Below are 17,541 nucleotides of genomic sequence, written 5' to 3' on the forward strand. Positions count from 1 at the left end.
TAAAACTATTATAAATCGTAAGTTTGGCTAATCTTTCAATTAAGGGTTTTGGGGACAGTTTTAAGTATTCTTATGCCCCCTTATTCGCAGTAAATTTAGTGTGCTTGTGGCCTAACGAATAGCCCGTACACGTACAGGGACCATTTCAGTGGGATTATATGACAAGAGAAGGATCTGTTAGTTGTGCAAGCAAGACAAATTTGTCTCCTCCAAAAACCTCTTGGAATCCTTCCTAATGCTCTGGGTCCCATTATGGAATCCCCTTTCTATCCAACCCACACTCTCAAACAATTATTCACTTTTTTTTTGCCACATCCTGCAAAAATGGTTTTGCCTAAGCCCTGCCCAAGCGACGGTAACAAATGGAGAAAGTCCAAGAAAGCAGCAGCACAAAACCCTCGAAACTGGGAGAACAGTGATTTTCCTTCTTCTATGCTGTGGCTTGTTTCATCTTCCTTTGTCTGGTCATATAATAGGAATAAGGTTCGCGCTGTGGGTGAGTGCTGGCAAAGAGTGGCCCCGCAGTTACTTAACCTCTGCAAAAGCCATACATATAACATATATTCCTTGTGAATATTACACCTTGCCTATTGACTAGTACTTCATTTCACCTGGCCATGGTATAGGGTCTGTGTAAACAATCAGCAGAACCTGCAACCACGGTTCTGTTGTGCACACTAACACTTTATATATGTGTGTGTACATATATATATAAAATTTACATATATATGTATGTGTACAAACCATAGTCCTGTAAATACCTGTCGCACACGTGCACAGGAGACATGTTACATTCTATTAATGGTAAGGCATATTATTAGGTAGGCAATATTGGCAATTATTTTAGCTTTTATCTTGATTTGTTGTGTTGCTGTTGATCGCGTGCTGCCCGAGGCTCTTGAAGGACGATGGGGACGGGAAGAGGCCACTCCAAAGTTTTATTGCACACGGCGGCAGTAGTAGCCCAAAACTTTGCACTTCTCACACAGATGCTGGGGATGCTCTTTGCTCTGATCCGAAACATCCAGGCCGTCCGGCTTTTCCAGGGGTCTCTGCAGTAGAAGGAAGGAAATCGGATCAGATCCAAGGTTTTGTCACTCTTCACTGTGCACGTGAAGCCTACTTTCACGCTTAACTCAGTTTTCTCCTAGCAATTATCAAGGTCCTGTATTTCCTTCCTGAAGGGACGAAGGATTTTTTCCGCTCTGCGCTGGTTTGGAGCAGCCTCACAACTTAATGCCATTCTCCTTCATAATGGTGGTAGTAACATTATCATAGACAAATGACTAAAAGACAGCAGGGGACTATATTTCTAAAAGCAGTAACACAGAGGAGTTTATTCTCTTGGCTCCAGTAACTGAGACGTCCTGAAGGCATTAACACCTCAAGCATGGGAATCCCACTCCCCAGCAATGCCAGCAGGGATCAGTGATGCTAGGATTAGCTCCTACGACCAGAAACTGTCTTGACCACACGCAGTTTTCACATAGCTAATGAGGTTTTCCCAACACTCAGTCCCATATTTCTGAGGCTGACATTTTTGAAGTAGAGCAGCTGCAAAGCTATTAATAAAAAAAACCTGAAAAATTAAACCCAAACAAAAAAACCCCTAATGTAACAACAAAACCCTTTGCCCTGAACCTGAATAATAAATTGACTATATACTTTTAATCATATTTGTGCAATCACAGGGTTGGAGGTATATTTGGCTAAACAAGGATATGAAACTGCTTTGAATTTAGTAGATCTTTGTTCCTTAATTTTCCATGACAGGTAAAGGGTTTCACAATCATTCTGAAAATAAAATACCCATAGTAAATATTGCAGCCAGGTTAAGTGTTTGAAAAGTCTAACAGGTAAAGAGGTGAGAGATGTGGGGTAGAACATCTTAAAGTGCACCATTTGTTTGAAAACTCTGGTTTTGTGCAGCGTACCTGAAAGACTATTTCATTGAATGGTGCCTTCCCACGAAGACAGCGGTTGTTCTGTGGGGCTGTGGTAGAGACAGCATGTGGTGTGAAATCTGAAAACAAGCCACAGGCTTCTCACTGGTCTCACTAGAAACCCTTGCTTATCTGTTCAAAACAGGATTCTTGGAGCAGGGGGTGGATAAATACAAATAGAAATTACAAAATTATGGCCATTTGCCTTTTTGCACCTTTCCTAAATCTTAGAATCGTAGAATGGTTTGGGTTGGAAGGGACCTTAATGATTATCTGGCTCCAACCCCCCTGCCATGAGCAGGGACACCTTCCACCAGACCAGGTTGCTCAGAGCTCTGTCCAACCTGGCCTTGAACACTGCCAGGGAGGGGGCAGCCACAGCTTCTCTGGGCAACCTGTGCTAGTGCCTCACCACCTTCATGGTGAAGAATTCCTTCCTAATGTCTAATCTAAATCTGCCCTCTTTTAGTTTACAGCCATTCCCCCTTGTCCTATCACTACACACCCTTGTGGAAAAACCCCTCTTCATCCTTCCTGTCGGCCCCTTCAGGCACTGGCAGCTGCTCTAAGGTCACCCCGGAGCCTTCTCTTCTCCAGGCTGAACAGCCCCAACTCCCTCAGCCTGTCCTCATAGGAGAGGTACTCCAGCCCTCTGATCATCTCCATGGCCTCCTGTGGACCCACTCCAACACATCCCTGTCCTTCTTATGTTGGGGGCTCCAGAGCTGGATGCAGGGCTCCAGGTGGGGTCTCACGAGAGTGGAGTAAAGGGGCAGAATCCCCTCCCTTTCCCTGTTGTCTACGTTTCTCCTGATGCAGCCCAGGATAAGGTTGGCTTTCTGGGCTGCAAGCGCACATCTTAAAGACTTTTTTAGCTGTAAAATCTTAAAGTACACCTGATATCTGAGTTTTCATTTATAAGTTCTTCATCCCAAAGCCACCCACCTGAGACCCTGCAGATAGCAAGAACAGAGACATTCAAAGCTTTTTTTTTTGGCTATATAACACTGCAAGAACAGCTTATAATCCAGAGAATAGCAGGGTTTTTCAGCTCTCTGAGTAGATGAAATGAGCCAAAATATATTCTGTTGTCCTGAAGAAGGGATGCCTGCAAATTCTTGCTTGGATGTATTGGATTGTAAGTGAAACTCATATTGCACAGCTAGCAAAAACAATATATGAGAGTAATTCAGTGGTGATTGCCAATGGTTTGTTACTGATTCAATGTTCTTACCCATGATATTGCCTGAAGTTTCGTCTGTCCTGGGCCACGTATTATATGTCTTTGAGTTTAACTTCATTTACAATTTAATTGTAAATTGGATTTCCTGTATCAGGTAGGGGATAAAGAAAGTAGATGGGCCCCTCATCTCCTCTAAATCCTTTAACCTCCCTCTGCAGCCCCATTGAGCTTTGAATGACTTGTTGGAAGTCAGCATGTTAGGATTTGAGATCAGAACCAGCCATCCTGTTTCTAGGCTTGCAACCTAACCACTGGCGCAGGCAGTGCTTCTGCCACCACACAGATAAGTTGAATGAGTTTATTGGGTCTGAAAAACTGCCCTTCTGCTTTTTCTACCACTTCTTCCACCAACATCTGCCCATGACCTTTCTTCAAGAATTTGCATAACATAAACATAGTCAAAAAAGATGCTTGGTTTCAGGAGTCCCAGGAGTTAATTTATGCTCCTCAGTGGAGAACGTGACAGTTTTGAAATGCTACACTTAAACCAGGCTATTTGACTCAGCTCTGATTGCTTCTACATGCTAGCTGTGCTCTGATTAAACAGAAAAAATACAGCAGTTATCATGTTTATTGATATAAGCCAGACTTTTTTTTTTAATACGCAAGGCCTTGGGAATAATTTTTCCTGGAAATATTGCAAAGGACATTGGGAATGTCTTGAAGCGCCAAGAGTTTTTGGATGGTTTTCAGAAACAATAGCTCTCCGTGGTTTGCTTTTCCTCTGTGTTGATTGAGCTCAGCTTTTTGGCCTGCAAAGCATTTTGATTCCAGAAATGTTTTTATTACCTACGAGTTACGCCACAGAGGCTGGGAAGAGAGGGGTTATGGATGCAGGGAAGCAGGTTGCCAAGGGCTGGCTGGAAGGAGCAGAGCATGGGCTATGTTTCTGGTGAGGGCTGAAGCTTCAAAACTAGTAGTGTGCATGGTATGTGTCCCAAAAACACTACAATCCAAATTGTACATAAAATTAAGTCCCAGCTTATCTCCGTTTGCTGTTTTCTCTTCATTGCGTTTCTTGTAAGGCTTATAACCCTTCAAATACCCTATACTGTTCTTGTCCTACTGCTATTTGTCCATTACTAATTGTGGAGAACTTTAAAACAACAACCTTACACCCTTGCAACCTTTCTTTACACCATGCTAAAAGGGTAGGACGTTAGACAGCCAAGGAGCTGTGTGTCCATCAAGACTGGAGTTCCTTGGCACAGGGTGACCTTGGACAAGTCTCACCAGCTTTGGCATGGTGGAAGGAGAAGATGCTGGCGCGAGAGGGGTGCGGCAGGGATGGGCTGCTGCACGCTGTGTATTAGTTTTGGGGATTGCCTGAATTATGCACAAGATCTGAATAGCTGAGGAGGCTGCAAGAGTCCTGTGCTGCTGCTCAGAGGCTGGTAGCATGAAAACTCAGCCATGAGTTTGGAGAGGGCGTGGAGAAGGGGACAGGCTATTTAGCTGGAAAAATAATTCCTTTCCTTAGAAAGCGGTGAAATGGAGCTTGTAAAACAACAGAAAATTCTGCTACGTTTTTCTGGGAAAGGTATTCTTTTTTCCACTAAATGGAGAGTTTAAATATAATACTTCAGTTTTCATTCTCTATTTTTTTTTTTAATCCAAGCATCCAGGATTTGGCAGTCCATATTTACAGTAAATACTACAGGGATGGGCACTGTTACATTCTTCATTTTTGTGCGTCTTTCTTTAATTTTCTCCTGGTAGTTGCCGGGTGGAAATAATCTTGTGCAGCTCCACCAGGAAAGCAGGTGGTGGTAGTGACTAAAACTGTTGCCTCAGGGGAATGAAGCTGAAATAAATTTAATTTATATAGCAATTCCTGTCCTGCAAATTAACTTTTGATTATGAAATATTGCTGTCCCAGTCTACATGTACTGAATGAGCTCTGCATTCCCTGCAAGTCAGTTAAAACCCAAACCCCTCCAAACAAAAAGCTCACCCTTACAAAGTGTTAGGTGTCAGAAAACGTCACTAGGACATCCTTGAGGAAAATTTGCTTCCACTAAGCAGCAGAATGGAATATGTAGCTGCTTATGTTTGTATTTAGGAAACTGATTTTTTTGTTGTTGTTGTAGAATGAAACAATTTGATTGCACCACTGATGGATAAAGGATTGTATCAAAATTCAGATGTAAGAAAACACTTAAAAATAATTTTTTGGACTCATTACCTCAAATCTTAATGGAGCAAATGAGATGATTAAATGACGGATTACATATGTGAGTAGAAATGGATTCTACAACTATAGCTGGCAGGATAATTGCTAGGTTAACAATCTTAAGGAGCCATAGCTAGCTATGCCGCCCTCAAGATATGCATGCTGTCATGAATTTGTAAGTTTTTAGTCCGATTAAAAATTATCCACTGAGGAAAAAAGGTTGAAATGCAATGTGCATTCCTGAGCCGCAGACCCTCTGCTTTTCTGTCTGCTGGGGGGAACAGGGGCATTAACGAGGCCCTTCGTTGTTGCTGTGGATCCGAGAGGCAGTGATAAGAAGGCCGCAGACCAGAGGCACGATGCTCAGACAGCAAGCAGCTGCTGTCAGCAGCATGCCTCTGGGACAGGCCAGCTAGGAATGAATGATAACAGCATGAGCTAAATGGCAAAAAATGTCTTTTCAGAGTTCAGAGAAGCAGCAGTCTGGCATGGTCTGTATTTCCACTTCTGGAGCACACAAGTAGGGTCATGCTGGGGAGGGTTTATTCAATCTAAACAGTTGAGAGATCATACTCGTAGGCCTGCAACTGTTGAGAAGTTTGAGCTGGAGTGATCAGACCCCTCCCTCCTCACACTGAGAGAAGAGAGGTGGCTATGGGTGCACCTGGGTATGGGAATTGTGATGGGACTGCTGCATTGCCCGAGGAAGTAATAGCTTGGATATCATGAAGAACATATTTACATACCAAATTATTTCCAGTCCAACAGTAAATTCCTGACAGCTGGAAGAAAACAGTGTCCAAGAGGACAAGTTGGTCACCAGATGGCTGGTTCTGCACCAGCGCAACAGCTGTCATCACAAACAGCACTGGACTTAGCCACAAAGTCAGAGAAGAAGCCTTGATAAGAGGTCAGCCAGGAAGCAACCACAGGTGCAGATGTTGTTGCTGTAGCGGGCATGGGAAGAAAATGAGAATTCAAAGCTTGGCATCTGGGCTGTCCCAGTGCCAAGAATGCCAGTGAATGGCTATCAGGACTGGCTCCTTTGATGGAGCAGGGTAAGAAGGAGCATAAACAACTACAAAATCCAAATTCCTTGGAAGAATAAGAGGTAGGTTTAAATATCATCTAAAACTTCTGTTTGTTTAGAGTAGCTGAAGTAACTACCCAGGGAATGGCTTTTGGAATAGCCATACAGCAGCTTTGTGAGGGTAGTTCTTTGGTCTCCTATTCCTCAGTAAGGCTAGAGCTCAACTAGCCTCCAGTTTTTGCCCCGTGTCCTGTGAGTTTCTGTAAGCACTCCCACGGGGAGGTTCACTGCTTGAGGGATGTGGTGGAAACGCAAGAGGAGGAACAGTGGGCAAAACTTCGTCACAAAACCAAAAATGCACACAGAGCTTCCTTGGGACAAGGAGCAGTTGTGCAGCTCAGGTTGGGAGAGCCACCTGATCCCCTGCTGCGTGGATGAGTTGGAGAATGAATGGCAGCAGCCCCGCTACCAGGCTCTTGTGTTACTTCTTGTAATATGTGCTCTGCCATCTCTCTTAAATGCGGAGATTTAGAGCTGTATTTATAGCGCACGCTGAAGTATATACACAGCTGTAAATCACTGAGAAGACTTTTCCTGCCCCAGAGAGATTAAAAGCTCATTCTCACAGTTAGGGTACGTCGAGTAAGAGCGCAGGGCTGAACTGAGACCTTCCTTGCCAGGGAATTGGCACGGGATCATTTCCTGGAGCCTCCAGGTACAAAGAGCAGGTGGCAGGGAAGTGTGGCTGCTCTCCTCTCCAGGGACGCACTAACGAAAGGGATGCATAGGAAATCAAGATTTGAGCATAGTTGCAGGAGCCACTCGCAGACCCAGCACGTGTGCCTGAATGGCTACCCCAGAACCATCCAGAGCGGAGATCATTATCTTCAGTACTCTGATATTCTTGCCTGAGCCAGCCACACGGGAGTACTCAGGGACAAACCATTCCTGCTGAGACAATCTGGACAAGCCCTAGAGGGCTGAAAAATCCAGAGATTGAGGAAGGTAACTGGGGAAGGTGAGAGAGAGGTGCAGATGAGGACTGGAGAAAAGGGTGAGCCTGGGAATTCAGAATAAGCTCCTGATTCACTGCAATAAATGTCAAGCAATCCTGAATATAAGGAATTCATTTTTTTTTTCTCCTAAATTGGACAAAAGCATCCTAATCTCCAATACTCAGGATGTAGCAAAGCTTGGTGGCATGTGTGGTTATGTTACAGCTATTGAATAGACTGCAGGTGTTGATCCATTCGGTGAGGAACTGGGGGAATGCAGAGATACTGGGCAATACCAGAGGATGGAAAAGCATCCTCGGAGGTGGCTGCTGTGTCTTGTCCTATATCCATACCTTCCTGTAAGTGTTCTCTGCTGCACAGGGTCAGATGTGGAATAGGGGACTTTGATGTGGTCTGGTATGAGTTTTCTTTCTGTATGTACTATTGTGAATGGAGACTTTCATCATGTGCTGTCGCCAGGGTGATGTGGCACCTAACTGGCTTTAGGCATGGTCCAAGTTGTTTGCAGTTAAGTACTTTTCGTAGTGTTGGAGGCTCTTGTAACTTGACATGAGGCTAGCTGATGCTGAGGAACCAAGAGTGGTTTGTATCAGCTGATAAAGGGACCTTTTTTTTTAAATAATGTTCAAGATAACTTTTTAATCTGTTAGGCTGCAATGATCTGTTTACCAAATGGTAGGGCAAGGAGTAAGAAAAGGAGATAATGAGTGTCCAACAGATTGCAGAGAAGAAATTTTGACAAAAAGCAGAAATAATTTATTTCCCTGGACGTAAACAGTGTTCGAGCTTGAATGGAGGTTGAACTCCTGTCTGACCTGTTCATCTGGGTTTTGTTAAGTTAAAAAAAAATCCACTTGTGGATAACTTGTACTATGATGACATCACACAGCATGGTGACTTTGCAGGGAGCAAATAGATCCTACAAAACAATACTTATTTCTTTTTCTCGAATGGAGTTAAAATGGCATAAGAGAAACGTGGCTTCTTGGGAGAGGCAGCATCTTTTCTTAGATGAGTTGTTTAAATTGGAAAAACTGTCTAATGGAAGATTCGGATGAGAGTGAAAATACTCTGAACCCCTATAATGAAGGCAATAGGAGCACATAATTAGCTGAGGACATCCAGTTATTCACCAGGAGGGGAAAAAAGTGATTGCTAGGATCTTCTAGAAGTGCATAGGAACTCAAACATGAATGAGGACTCTCCTATGGTAGATGCCAACAAAGTAATCAAAATCTAAAGAATAAATAGGAAATATATAGAGAGAATGTTAAGGTGATGTAGCAGTGCTAATTAAAAAAAACTACTAAAACCATCTTATGTGTACAATGAGGTTTTTTGTGCTTTAACTCTCAAATGAGAAATATTGGACTTTTATTCAATATCTTTCACTGTGCTTTTACAAAATAGTCATTAGTGCAAGCGTACTGGTGACTGGCTAGAGCGTATTTTCCAAAATGGTGCAGAATAACACCACACAGATAAATGTCGATAAATGTTTAGAGAAAGTCTGGTGTGGAGCTGGATGCCTGGACAAAACCTGTGTGTGGGTTAGCAAATGCTAGGTTCTGTCAAGAAGCAGCGCTGGCCTCATGCATCCTCAGTTAGCTCTCCTTTGTTGCTGGCTCTGTGCACGAACTGATGCTGTTTTCTTTACTGTCTGGCTATTGCTGGTATGTTTGATCGGAAGCAGCACAGGGCACCTCTGGAATATTGAATAAAAAACTGAAAGAATGATGATAGTAACACTGAGAAATAGAAGCTGAGGCAGAGACAACAGGATGTAAAATCTTTCTACTCAAAGTTGTAAGTTCAAATTTTGGGAAAAAGCAGTAGTGACTAGCTGCAAGTTATTTATATCTGGAAGCCTGGTTGAAATGCACTCTTGTCTTGAAGTTCTCAAATAGCTGCAACACCTACTGGTGGGACAGGAACACATGGATAGATAAGAAGAGCAAAGCTCTTCCACATCCTGAGTTACAGTGTCCTTCAGGAATGATGTGGAAATGTAGTGATGGGGGTCAGCGATGGAAACCTGCAGGCTGTGATCACATGCTGTGATTATTCCCTGGAGAACACCACGTACATGGCTGCAAGGCAAGCACAATAGCAATGTAGACTGCAACCCTTCCACACTAGGTCTTTGACTTCAGCACTGCGATGCAGATTAGAGTCCTCTAGCCCCTGCCATGAGGGCAACTCTGCCCAAGGGACCACCTGCAAACCTTCTTTACTACAAAATATACCTATTCCCAAGTCTACAGTGCCTCTTGTGTAGTGTGGATGGAATACGTCTTGAGCAATTTCTTGTGACCCTTTAACACAAATGATGCAAAGAATTTCAAAGAACAAAGTAAATATTTATAAACTCTTGTCATAAATCAGTGGTCTTGTAATTTCTCTCACCCTCAAGACTGCACTTCCATGCATGTGATAAATGACTTCATTGCTGAGCCTGGATTTTGGGGCAGTTGTCTACATAAGCTGTTTAAGCAGAGGCGAGGAACCAGAGACCTTGGAAGCTTCGAGATTGTCTCATGTAAGTTAATGAAAGAAAATTGTTTAGCTTTCCTTCCATATATCTATATATGCTTCCACAAAAAAAAGAGGTCTTTGCTTTTTCTCACTTGCTATATAGTTTCCAGTCACAGTTTTGTCAGGGAAGTTAGACTGCAGTTTCTAAAGCTGACCTCTGGTTTCCGGGTTTGGAATGAGTGGCATTAGCCCAAAGAAAGGGGGACGGAACACATCTCAACGGGCCAACAGAAACAAAGATATTCACTGGCTTAGCCAGGGAATTGTACAAGTTCCCTGTGAAGTAGAAAAACTCCTGTGATGGAAAGAAGGGATGATCATCTCATAGTGAAGTATGTCAAGTTTAAGCCAAGGCTTCTGCCACAAGCATGGCAGGCTTCAACCACTAAATTTAAACTGCAATTTATACTACTTCAAGGTACCAGCAATTCTAAATCAATATTTTGGCTGCACATTGGAATGCCATGTTGCCATAGCTTGCCCTTAGAATTTGACGAAGTGTACAAGAGGAGGAAATACAGTTGATGTGGTATTCCTGGGGGGGATAAAGCTTAATAAACTTATTTGTATCTCCTCTTCCTGCTTGTTGCAATGAATTCTGATATTTCCCTGTCTTTTCATCATAGTAAAGTCACAGTATCCTCCTCTCGGATTTTTTTTCCTGACACCTTCCCCGACAAAAATCTCATGAAATGGTATGAAGTGTTCCTTATGAGCCCATGGAAAGAGCTTTTTATAGGAATTTTGCAACTAATGAGACACCTAAGGCTCCTGATGGAATTTCCTTTACACCTACTGTAAGTACATCCAAATGATCCGTCTATGATTTGAGCTGTCTCTGAGTGGGCAGCAGGTAACTTGACCCATGCAGAGCTCTATTACTAAGATTCAGCTAGGATGAATTACACCTGAGGCAAATCACACCTCCCAAACTCTTAAAATAATTCACCTTTCCTATCCACAACAATTTTCTGCAATATTGCAAAATCCCCCTCAGATTTTTCCATGACAGCCAAATCTATTTTTCATGGGGTTGTCAAAAGTGACTTTCTGCACAAAAATTCAGCTTTGACAGCCAGCCTGTAGTCTCGTTTGTCAGGAAAACAAGGGGTATGAGCTCATACAGTTGGTCTGTCTGTCTCCCACTAAAGAATCTTGCTGAACTGGTTGACTGCTTGTGCCCAGTTCTGGTGGGATTAAGCAGGAACTGACCGTCAGTTTTTCCATCGTGAGCTGGAAATGCAGGAAATTACCTCAAGGGATAGAGGCAACTGCAATCTGCAGGGAGCAGAAGGCAGTCTGCGTGCACCATGTGAGCTATGGCTGACAGGATGGCAGATTCAGCTTTCCTAGCAGAGCCACTTCTTAGAGTTGACCCTTTCAGCTTAATAAACTTCTCTTGAAGTTCTTTGCCTTGGGCATCACTTGGTATTATGGAAACCAAGAAACTCTCTTTAACCAGGCTGTCCTGCTTTACCAAAGAATTCTGTAGGCAGGAGTCATCTTAGTATTGTTCTCTTTTATCACTAATCTTTATAAATAGGCATAGCTCCTTGACCAAATCCAATCTTATTTCAACAGGTGGAAAAAAAAGTAGTGCAAAGGTGAAACTCCACTGACAACAGTGGAATGAAATGCTAAATTGGTATAAATATGAAGACAATCAGGAGAACTAGGAGGCCTATTGTTACTGCTGAACCTATTTTTACTCCATCTCAGATTATAAGACCCCACAACCTGTTTGTATAATAAAGGCAGGTGAGGATTTTGTTTTGGAGGTATTTTGACTGAAAGATAGGACATTCGAATTTTGCAGCTCTGACACCAGTCCAGATTTCCAGGACTGAGAACAGCAGCTCATCTGGGAAACAATTTTTTGTAACATGTTGTAGTCCACATCAAGTCCTGTTTAAGTCTTGCCCACGCCTTACAAAGTCAAGAGCCTTCCCAGTTCCAAGCCTGTATGCCAGCAGGTCTGCACTTCTCCTACCTGTTTGTGAGGATAAACATTAATGTGGCACTTGATACATTCTTGTCCCATGTTAGCCCAGGAGTTTCCACTCATCCATTTTCTCTTGCATTTGGGGCACTTATATTCACCGAAGCAGCGTTTCTTGCCCTGGTATGGAGTCAGGCCTTCTCCTTTTGGACGAGCCTACGAAACAGAGACATAGCAATGAATGGTCAAAAAAGGGATGTGGGGGAGTAGTAGAAAAGTGAGGTGTTTTTTTAATTAGGAAACTTTGGGCAAAAGATACTGGAGGCAGACATGAAGGTCATATCCCCTTAATGGAGAGTTTGTATGTTGAGGCTAGAGTTTAACAGTTCTGAGTTACTTCTGTAAGAAGTATTTAAAAGTTCAAGAAGACTTGTAACACTTGTGACACCTGAACAGAATATTTAGAAATACTCATGCGCTTTTTGCAATGAAGAGTTTTAATACCCATTTCACTATGGTAAGATCATCTCTATTGAGCACATATTGCTGGTATTATATATAGCATCTAGAGACGTATCTCACTAGTAAAGGACTGTATTTCTTAACTAGATCTTTGTCTATTTCCCACTAGAACCTATCATTAAGAAAACTTTCATAATTCAGCTTTGCACAGCCTCTAAACAATGAGATATTGGCAATTCATTAGTATGTGCATATGCATTGGGATTGAGTATGAAGGAAAGACATGGTTTTGATTAGAGGAAATCACTAACTTCATGAACTTCATTTGCTTTCTTGCTCTTGGTAAACAGTTTCTCTGATTCCCATGTTTTGAGGGAAACAGGAAGGGATTCTCAGATGGACTGTTGTGATGTCTAAATGTTAAATGTTCCCTAAAGAAAGCCTTCCTATCTAGGGAAGCTAGTAGACAATGACCTTATGCAAATAGCTTTTTTTCCTAAATACACTCACTAAAACTGTGTGTTGTACTTAACAAAAGATTAGTAAGGTACATAACATGCTAATATGTTAAGGTGGAGATAAGAGTATTGCATACAGCTGTGCTGAAGATACCTGTAAAGATGAAGCCATGCTCCCAGAGTCTCTAGCAGGTGCTGAAATGCTGCCCATGTATTCACTGTACTTTGTTTGTTGTTGCCTAGAGGGAGATACTTTGCCTATATAGTGGCAGAATGGTATGATCACCTATCAAAGGGTTCTTTGTCATTTATTTATATGTCATGCCTCTGCAGCTTTTTTTTTTTAAGGTTCCCAGATGAAGTTTACAAAAGTCAAATGACCCATTGTGCTGGGAAAGGGTTTGTTTTTGTTTCGGGAGCTTGTATGATTTCTCAGTGTGTAGATCCAAACTGGTTTCTATGTGAAAACAGGAGTTGAAAAAGCAGGTGGTTGGCAGAAGACCTGAGCTTGGCAGGAGCTCTGCGACTCAAGCCCCCTGGCTGATGATGGCACATGCTGTGTTACCTCCAGGGTCGCATGTGGGAGCGAGCAGGGAAGGGACATCGAGCGTGCTCCATCCCGCATGCTGGCGGAGGACCCCAAATCTGCTCTGGCCTCTTTATTTTTATTTTTTCTGTGGTGTTAGTAAACAACATTCTCTGTTCTTCGTGTTTATTCCTCAGCATAGTGATGTTGTTCTTTAAAAGATCGGATGCAGTAGCAACCTCTGTTACAAATCGGCAAACATCTATAATAATTTGGTTCACAACACTCAATCTGACAAGCCACTGTAAATATTCTGGCTCAGAGCAAAGACAAAGCTGACACCAGGACACACATATTTACAGAAGTCTTGCACAGAAGAAAAAAAATGTTCATTGGTGTAATGAGAAACATTTGGACTTCCACGACTGAGTGCTGGCAGGCACCCAGAGTGTAATCTTCTGGTCCATGGCATCCCTTGATATGGATGGGAGCTTGTGACTAAATGTAGGGCAGGAAAATGTCAATTTGTGGAGACATCCTTATTCTGAACGCTTAATTTTGGCTCTGCCTCTGAGGAATTTGCAGCACAACTCAAGTCGGTGTAAGAAGGAGCCACATGCACTCTTCATTTACAAATTCTCATGGAATTGAACAGGAACCCTGTGTGCAGAGAGCTTCCGTAATGGAAAGACCTTCCCCCTCCTCCCGAGGTGTCACAGATTGCTTTATTTGTAGTTTCAACTACATGTTGTAGTTCAACTACTATGTTATTGAACAGAAGGTGAGTTATTTCTGATTCTCGGTTTCAGTGGCACTCTACTTCAACTCCTCCTGCAGTCAGACCTGGAAATGCAGCTTCAACATCCCTACTAAGAAGCTGTCCTTTCAGAAAACATGTAGGTCACCGAGTGCATTATTTCCAAAAGTAGCAGCACCGACCTTGGAGACAGAGCGTGCCCGAGAAGTCTTGCAAATGTTTACAAACAGTATTTAACCGTAACACTCCCACTGCAGTATGTTATGCCAGCCATGAAGGGCGTTCAAACATCAGACTCCCACAGCAAGATGTTGTGCTGGCCACAACTCGTGGTGTTCACAGACAGGGGAGGCTTGCAGAGATGGCCCCTTTGAGCTGGCTGATAGCTGTAGGCTTCTCCAGTTCGGAGAGACGCCAATGCCCCACAACGCTCTGCCCTCGCAAATGCATGGCAGGGCAATGAAGATGCTAGTCGATGAAGTCCTCTGCGCGCACAGCTGGGCATCAGACGTAGAGGCTTTTCAAACTAGAAGCTACTTTTGAAATCTGGCTTCTCCAACTTGCTCAGTAAATCGGAAGCAGAACCAGGAAAAGAACGTAGGAGCCCTGACTCCGGCGGTAATTTCCTGTAATAGTTGCTAGACTAAACTTCTGATTTATTTTTATTTTATCTTTTCAGCTGTTACAGCTCCCTTCTCAGTCAGTGACTTTAATTAGTTTGCTGGCAAAGCTACAACATTCTCTGTAGGTGTTTCACTTTTCTGCTTTATAGATGTTTATACTTTGCCCTAACAGATATTATTTTCCTTCCCATATTTTCAGTTTCCCAAACTGTGCCCCACAGGGAATTCAGCTTCTCAAACAAGCAAGCTCATTTTCTCTAGTGAGAAACATCGTTAGGAAGCACTGACAGCAGTGAAGGCAACTCTCCAACTCCCTCCACCCTTCAGGTCCAAACAAAACAGAAATTTGACAGTATTTGGTGGCAGGCAAAACCTGAGTAAGACACTCAAGTGGCCTGAGAGGTCTGAAGCTGCGTGTTATCTTTTTTCTTTTTTTTTTGGAGGGGGGTCTGCGGCTTCAGCAGCTGCACAGTTGAATTGCACAAACATTTCCCAGAAACAGCCTGCTCTGTGGTGCAGAAGCAGCCAGCCCTGTGTGGCAGGGTGCTTGAGCACCCGCTTGCTCTGCCAGGGGTGCCTCAGCTCTCATCTACCTGGAGGGCAAGAGCTGTTTTCACCAAATTTTTTCTTAACTAAGTGCCAAAAGCAAGTGAGAAGATGCATTTTGTCTTATGGTACTAACCTAAAGACTCTTACTTTACAAAATGTGGGATTTACCTTGTTTAAACCATTAACCTCCCATTCGCTCCCCACTCCAACTTGAGTTGAATGGTGTTTGATAGGAAACCTTGGTTGCTGTTTAGGTCCTGCAGTTTCTTCACTGAGCATTATCTTTTCTTACTCTTTCTGCAGATAGGGATTTATTTCTGTTCCGAGTTAACCTGGCAAAGTTATGCCCCTATTCATAATGCCAAAATATTTTGTTGTTACCATGTTAACACATGTTGTCCTGTTGCCTTTAGGTTCGGATAGTCTTTGGCCTGGTTTCTACCCTTGGCTGCAAAAGCTTGGTGGAACCTCCATCTTGCCATGTATGAAATAATATTCAAACTAGGTTACAAACCTAGTAATGTGAATAAAGTTTTTGTTTTAGGCATTCTTTTTGTCTGGGGAGTTGACAATTTTATGCTTTAGACACTGATTTGACAGGCTTACTCTGTAAAACCAAAGCGCCCAGCATTCCTCCTGCTGTGTATCTGTATGGCTCTCCCAACAGCTATCTGTATCTTCATTCAGACATTGCAAAGATTACTTAATGCAGTTGGGACAGGCAGGCATTTGGGGATGATCAAACCCAAAGAGATTTTTCGAGAAGGACCAGAAATGGGCTGCTACTAGAAGTATATCTCAAAGTCCAGATCTAGGCCACATAACAGATTCTTCGTGCTGCTCTGACGTTGGAAATCAGCAGGGGATTTGCAGAAAGGAAAGACTTCCTTCCCCAAAGTCCCCTGGAGGTGGGAGCTGTGGTAGCCCAGAGCCCCTGCTGTCCTCCTGGCCCTCGGGCACAGATCGAAGCTGATCTTGGACTGACGGCGTTAGTGCCGGGGCTCCCGCTGGCCTTGAATTTGGGAAGCAGCACGGATTCTGTAAAAGCCCTTGCCGGGCCCTCTGTCCGCTAGCGGTTAGCCAGACGAAAGGACCCTGCTCTCTGAATCATGAGGCGGCTGCACATCACCTTTGTCTTCCAAGCAAATGCTAAGAAAGATGAAATCATCTTTGCAGGTTTACCTAGCCAGTTTGCCTTAGCGAGATCCAACATACGTACGAGGCCAGTGTTTTTTGTGTGGCACAGCAACAAAAATGACATTGATATTCCATCCTTCACTAACACCCAGCTGCCTCTATTTTTCATCCTCTTCCTTTCTTCAGCCAAAACCACAAATTGGCCATAATAAGATTTTAGAAGTGTTTAAGTTGAGCTTTTCTGCTGGTAACTGGCCAGCCAAGTGCTCCCACAACCTATCGGATTGTGCGTCTCACGGAGGAATCTGCCAAATCACTTGGCAGTGACGGACACAAGAAAGGACTCTTTGCTTTCCCCAGACAATTCTCTCAAAGTATCAGTTTGTAGAGTCAGCAAAACCAAAACCACCACCCCACCCCCTCCCTGCCCTGCTTAAAACTCGATTCATTATAAACAACAACGGGCAGAGTTCAAAGGGAAATGCAGAGGAACAGTGTATTTAACTTTCTTCTTCCTCTCCTCTTTCCCCAAGTTTGTTACGCAGCTGAAAGGTGTACAGCACGGCGAAGGTGAAGTCAGCATGGCACTGGTAGGTAGGTCCCCTTCCTGGAACAACTCCCTAAGGGTCGGCTTATAAGGATGCTTCATTAAATAAAGCAGCAAAGCAGTAATAGCAAACCAAAGCTTGATGCACTGACCGGCTCCCAAGCTGTTTGCAGAAATGGGAGGGCCAAAGTTTTATTTTGTGATGCAAGCCCTCTAGCACCCTCAATTGTAAGTCAGCACAACTAGGAGATGGCGTTCAAACAACCTAGCACTCTTATTTTGTGCTATTCTACGTGCATAGTTTTGAGAAATATGAAATGATGATGAGAAAGCATACCCAGAATATTCAATTAGAAAAGGAAAATTAAGTATTTGGACTGATTTGGTCTACTGGACGTCTTGGCATTCTGGTCCTGACTCTGTAGCGAGTTGTAGAGTGTTGGAAAGTTCACCAAAGTCCTCTGACCTTTCTCAGCTCTGTGGTGAGAATGAGGATACACTTGCATGCTTATGCCAAAATGACACATAAAAGGGAATCCTTAGATTGGTCAACATTTTTTCTTTGCCCTTCCTGACTTTTGTATTCATTTAAATCTGACTATC

General features: G+C 43.2%; 1 protein-coding gene across 1 annotated transcript in view; it reads right to left on the minus strand.

The window, feature by feature from the left end:
• Positions 1–663: 663 nt before the first annotated feature.
• Positions 664–17,541, minus strand: part of ZCCHC24 (zinc finger CCHC-type containing 24) — a 111,936-nt gene continuing 95,058 nt past the window's right edge. The window contains exons 3-4 of the mRNA XM_075422958.1: positions 11,931–12,095; positions 664–1,052 (exon numbers count right to left, since the gene is read on the minus strand). Coding sequence (XP_075279073.1) covers positions 939–1,052; positions 11,931–12,095 — 279 coding nt within the window. The 3' untranslated portion in view covers positions 664–938. The remainder of the gene's footprint in view (positions 1,053–11,930; positions 12,096–17,541) is intronic.

The sequence above is a fragment of the Opisthocomus hoazin genome, chromosome 6, assembly GCF_030867145.1.
Source record: "Opisthocomus hoazin isolate bOpiHoa1 chromosome 6, bOpiHoa1.hap1, whole genome shotgun sequence".
Taxonomy (NCBI): Eukaryota; Metazoa; Chordata; class Aves; order Opisthocomiformes; family Opisthocomidae; genus Opisthocomus; species Opisthocomus hoazin.